A 5,421-nucleotide genomic window follows, 5' to 3' on the forward strand; every position below is an offset into this window, starting at 1 on the left:
GGGACGGTGAGGTGAACAGGAGGGGAATGAGTTATAGAAAGATTGGAGGCAGAAGAACAGGAAAGCACATTATGAAGGTTCAGAAAGGAGTGCGTCAGCAAAGAGAAAGAGGAGAAAAAGCACTTTCAATCCACTAAAGGACAGTCAAAGAGGAATTCACAGAAGCAGTCCTCCTCGTTGTTTCGAAAGAAGAGGGACGACGGGTCGGCGTTCATCTGAAGCGCGATCGGAACCGTGTGGTCGTCGCTCTCGTAACCAACCGGTGTGATGGGTTGGTGACGCTCAAAAAAGAAGCGAAGAAGAAAGAACAGGACAGCAGCAAGGTGTCAAGGTGGGCGCAGGTGATCGGTTTCGCAGCAGTTATGAAATCTCTTCCTGTTTTCTGACCAGCTCCTTAGGGAATCATGTGTCGTCTGTTTAGACAGGTATGAAAGTACACTGCTAATGACAGCGGTCTGCCCTGGAGATAGCCGCACAATAGCTATCGGGCAGCGTGCGTGGAGACACGGACAGGAGGGGCAGCGAAAGGGGGCGAGGGGAACAGAAGTTGTACCTACCTAGCGATGTCTACGATATCATGACAGCTTGAGATTGTTCTATGCAAACCGACGACACAGTGTCTTTGTGTTTACAGCAAAAAGGCAAAACAAAGACCGATCTATTTTTCTTTGTCATAGGAACTAGGCCCGGTCAAACGGAGGGCCGCTTGGTGAAAGGATCGTGATGATGATGATGATGACGCAGAAGGGTGCCCACACACAAGGAGGGATAGACACAGAAAGTTTCTTTTGAAAAAATTCGCGGCCAGGAAGATGGATGTGAACCAAAAGAAAAAAAACCAAAATAATTTCTATCGAAATCACGAAGAAACATAAGTGCCTTGTTGTTAGCCCTACAGCGGTCCCTCGCTCGTCGTCTCTCCTCGTCCCGGGAGGCGCCCGTACAGTCCGTGCGGTGTATGTACACCGCAAGCGTGCAAGGCAGATTGGGGAGGAGGACACGGGGACGATCGGTATGCTCATCAACATGACATGATAGAGGGAAGAGAGGTCCAACGGAAATAAAAGAGATAGGTAGCGATCTACCACCCACCTTAAAGATTGCTCTCTAGTGTTTTTTGACCTCTGGTCCAACACCCAGATCGGGTTTGGCCTTGCACTTCTTTTGAAAGGAACGCACACGTCTGGCTATCTCTCTCCCTATACGCCATCCCATTCTCAAGACAAGCAAAAAGCTGTCTCCGTGTCTCAGCCTCTTCCGTGCTTCACCCGCTGCAGACCCGTCGGGCTTCTTAAGGACGTAGAATCCTCGATTGCGAGACCTTGGAAATAGATCCCTTGAAGAGAGACTCGGGTGTCCGTTCGCCTCGCCAATGTTTCTCGTACTAGTTTCCTTGCGTCGGTGTTCCTAGACGACCGTCATATTGCGCGCTTGCCTTCTTCGCACTTCCGTCTATCTACCGCAGCTCTTGTGGGTCTTCAATGACCTACCCCGTACGACTGATCTGTCTCGACGCCGGTGTACTCTTCACCAAAAAGCATCTACAAACCATAGCCATCGTCTCTGTCGGTTTTTTTTTTAAAGTACCTATCCACCGGTAATCGCTAGTTTGCCTCCCTCTTTCTTCCCCTGTATCTTCTTTAGGGGAAAGAAGACTGGTAGTGTGCATGCTGGAGGATGAAAGGAAGTCTCTCGGAGGACATACAGACCAGTGTAAGTCCGAACGGCCATACACAGACGTGCTTGTCATAGAGAGTCTTTCCCTTAAGTTTGTTGGAGGAGCGTTGGTCACGCTTCGCATCATCATGTGAAGTAGGATGGCATCTCCCGAGTCAGAGCAGCCTACAGACGAACCACGAAGAAAACTACCATCGGTTCTCGAGCTGTCTGTTGTCTCATATCTGTAGAGGTCTTTACATATCCATCTACAGGTATGTCTCGGATATTGGATTTCTAGAGGCCCACAGATAGTGGCACCACTGTTAGTCGGCTCCCCAATGAACTCCAAGCGGGCAAACAAAGTCTAAGACCTCTTATCTCTCCACACGAAAGTGTGACCGTGTATATTTGTACATATGTGTGCAATTGCACGTACACCGCTACAGAGGTTCGTATTCTAACACACGGGGTACCACACCAGCAGGGCTCTCTCTCTCTCAGTCTTGCTTGGGCTGGACAACCAGATATTTAGACTAAAGAAAGCACACCTCAAGAAGGAGAATAAGACCAAAGCCACTGCTAGGCTCTTCCGCAGACAACTGATACTCTGCTCGCCAGGGTTCAACGTGAATGACGAGGTTCACCCCTCTTCCTTCACGGTAACATGTGCGTTTCTCACGGAATACTCCCGGCTATGCGAACGTGTGTGGTTAGTCGATTGACCTTGATCGACTACCTGACCTTTCAAAAGACTGACAGCAGCTGCTCTCGAACAAACAGCGACTCTAAAGTTAAGCTGAAGTAAAAGAAAGACAGCTTTCCTGTGCCGTTGGGAGTCATGGACCTCGGAAACTGCCTGGATAAGACCAAAGAGAAGAAAGGAAGGTGCAACTGGCGGCAGTGAACAGCAGCGGGAAGGACGACGTGTCTAACTCCCTGTAGACTTTTCTTCCGGAAGAAGTTTTTTCGTGACGGTAGCGTGTTAGAAGTTTTTAGTCCTACCAAGAGTCTGAATTCAATCGAGATACCTGTGTGTGATGTCTTTGCATCTATCTACGGATACCAATAAAGAAAATTTCCCTGGGGTGCGAGACGGAGCAGAAACCTCACTGTTATTGAACTCGGGAGCTCAAGCCTGCTGATGAGCAAAGTGCTGAAGTGACGATGTGGAAGGGAAACCGGCTGTATCGCTTAAGATTGACCTAGGCATCAAAAGTGTATAGGATGACCCTGGATGCCATCGGAGGTGCATGTACACCTCGCGTACACCCCATACACCGGAGTAGGAGGGTCACACTCAAACTGACACCTGTACCCTCTTCACGTTTCTCCAAGTGTGTTGCCGTCCTGGGTTTCATGGGCTCGCCTCATCATGTTCTTGAAAAGAAAGAAGGTTTTTACACGTCGCTACACGCCGTGATATTAGCTGAGATCCTGCACAGCGTCTCCCATCTCTCGAGCTATCGATCTTTATCTATCTACCTTTAGCCTAGCTGTCTATCCGTAAACCGTCTGTCTATCTATATATCTCTGATGTATCTATCCATCGTTAATCTTTCTCCTTCACAGAGCTACATGAAAGATATCTGTTCGCACCAAATTTAAGCTGTGCATGTTCATCTCCGCATGTGTAGATACAGGTGGAGTTCAGTGTTCGATGAAGGAGGGTGCATGCATCCATTCTCTTTGTATTGGGATATCAGCTGCAACAGATCGTTTTTCACACTCCGCGACGTGGCACGAGTTCGTCTCTTTTTCTCTTTAACTTAATGAATCTTCTCGAACACATCACGGTTACTCTGGCTTTTACTGTTTCCTGAGCCAAGAAATTCTATACTTAGGTATCTTCACCACCACACGCATTTGTAACGGCTCTCCGCTCTGTCTCTTACGGATAAATAGCTCTTTTCATACACGTATAAAGTTTTATGCAAACACCCCGCGGTTGGGGTGTATAGACACCTGTCAGAACCGAAAGTAGGGAACTGTATCTCAACACAGAATCTTCTTTCTTTCTTTCTTTTCTTTCTTTCTTAATCTCTCTGAAGACCTATGTCATTGTGTTGGTTACATGCTTATTAAGGACAACAGGCTGAGTGGAATATCCATCCTCAACCGTGTATTGATGAACATGAACTAACGCAACTTTCTTCTTACTCTTTTTCTCCTCCACCCTATCTATCACTGAAGAGGCTTTTCTGTCTTCCATGGCGTTTTTCTCGTCCTTTGTTGCAGCTAACGATAGATGGTTCCTTCTATCTCCGCATCTCTCTGTAATCGAACTCCTTTGAGGCAGTGACGCTGATAGCGAAAGAGAAGAAGATGAGATCTCTCTCTCAAACGTCTCTTCGTTTTCTCTCCCTTTATCTTCTCCCGTCAGGACACCCCGCAATGATGAGCGAGACAAAGATTTCTCTTCTTCTTCTTCTTTTGGTTCTTCTCTAGGTTCAACTCTCCCTCTGAGTGGTGGACCCCTTTCACAATCCGTTCTTTCATTGAGGCGATTCTCCGCACTTTTCATATCTTTCGCCTGTTGTTTCAGAAGCATAGCCTGCGTCTCGCGTATTAGGTCGTCGAGGAAAGTCAGGAGTTCTTCCCAGTGTCGATCATCACCTAAGGAAGGTGTCAAAAAAGACGAGAAAGAAACAACGGAAATTACCAAGGCTTTTTCTTCTTCTTCTACACACACAGGCATCCTTTTGATAGAAACAATAAACACCTGCAAAGACAAATAATACTCCTTCCTCTATACTATAGCAAAGACATACATACCTTTCTTTCTCTCTCTACAAAAGGTCTCCCTCCATCTCTCCTTCTCTTTCCCTGTGTCTCTTATCATTCTCTTTTCTTTTCGATCTTTCTCTCTGTAGAAGAAATCCATCCGTCTCCACTTTCCTTTTCATGCTGTGCTCAAACTATACATTCTCTTGGGTTAGAGGTGGTCTTTTCATATAGATACCTTCCTACCAAGACTAGAAAGAAGATAGGAAAGAACGCTCATCATCTGCATGTGCATGGACTGCCTGAGCGAGACTGCCGCTTTCAGTCCTCTACCTCCCGCCAGGAACTATGTCTATTCCTTGTACTATGAACAGATTCGAAAACAGAAAGACAACAGAGAAGAAGAAGCAACACATGACTGAAGGTGAACTGGAAGCGAAACATATCTAGAAGACCTCTCGTTCTCGTCTAGAGACACACCACTATTCTATTCTATCTTCGTTGTCTCTTTCTTACCGAATCCTTTATAAGCTTCTCGCAACTGAAGGATATTAACAAATCGAAGTTGCCGTAGAGTAGCTGTCCGATTCGTAAGAAGGATCGCCTCAGCTTTTGAAAAGCAATCATAGTCATAACACTCCAGCTAAAAGAAGAAAGAAGAAACCAAGAGAGAAGAAAAGAAAGAAAGAAAGAAACGTCTCCTACTGCTGTTCCCAACACCCTACAGTTCGGGTCTGTGATCCACACAAACTAAACCGCCCAAATAGAACAGAGAGATAGATAGATCCATAGATAGGTGCGCAGATAGAAAAACAGACAGACAGATACATAGGTAGATAGGCAGACAGCTACATAGATATAGAAACAGAGAGACAGATATATAGACACAACGACAGATAGGCAGACAGATACATAGATGCACACCTCACATGGAATCGAACAAGCGAACACAAGTCAACAAGAGCTCAGTCCAATCACTCATCGGAGTTAGCAGCCCCTCCCCCCCGCCCCCCCCATTGCTCACGTCCAGCAGACGCTCTA

The 5,421-nt window shown here is 46.6% G+C and overlaps 2 protein-coding genes across 2 annotated transcripts; both read right to left on the minus strand.

The window, feature by feature from the left end:
* On the minus strand, positions 1-819 carry CSUI_010933 (uncharacterized protein; the record flags this gene model as incomplete). Its single annotated transcript, XM_068071034.1, has 1 exon — positions 1-819. A coding segment is annotated over one exon (159 nt), but the record flags the coding sequence as incomplete, so codon positions are not given.
* Positions 820-3,297: 2,478 nt separating this feature from the next.
* Positions 3,298-5,023, minus strand: CSUI_010934 (uncharacterized protein). Its single transcript, XM_068071035.1, has 2 exons — positions 4,897-5,023; positions 3,298-4,272 (listed from the first exon to the last, which is right to left on the minus strand). The coding sequence occupies exon 2, from the start codon at positions 4,205-4,207 to the stop codon at positions 3,710-3,712; it is 498 nt and encodes a 165-aa protein (XP_067916990.1). The 5' UTR covers positions 4,208-4,272; positions 4,897-5,023; the 3' UTR covers positions 3,298-3,709.
* Positions 5,024-5,421: the final 398 nt, after the last annotated feature.

Source organism: Cystoisospora suis (genome assembly GCF_002600585.1).
Source record: "Cystoisospora suis strain Wien I chromosome Unknown contig_8944, whole genome shotgun sequence".
NCBI classification, from domain to species: Eukaryota; Apicomplexa; class Conoidasida; order Eucoccidiorida; family Sarcocystidae; genus Cystoisospora; species Cystoisospora suis.

Coding starts and splice junctions, on each gene's coding strand:
- CSUI_010934 (XM_068071035.1), bottom strand. CDS start 4,207: ATGCTTCTGAAACAACAGGCGAAAGATATGAAAAGTGCGGAGAATCGC.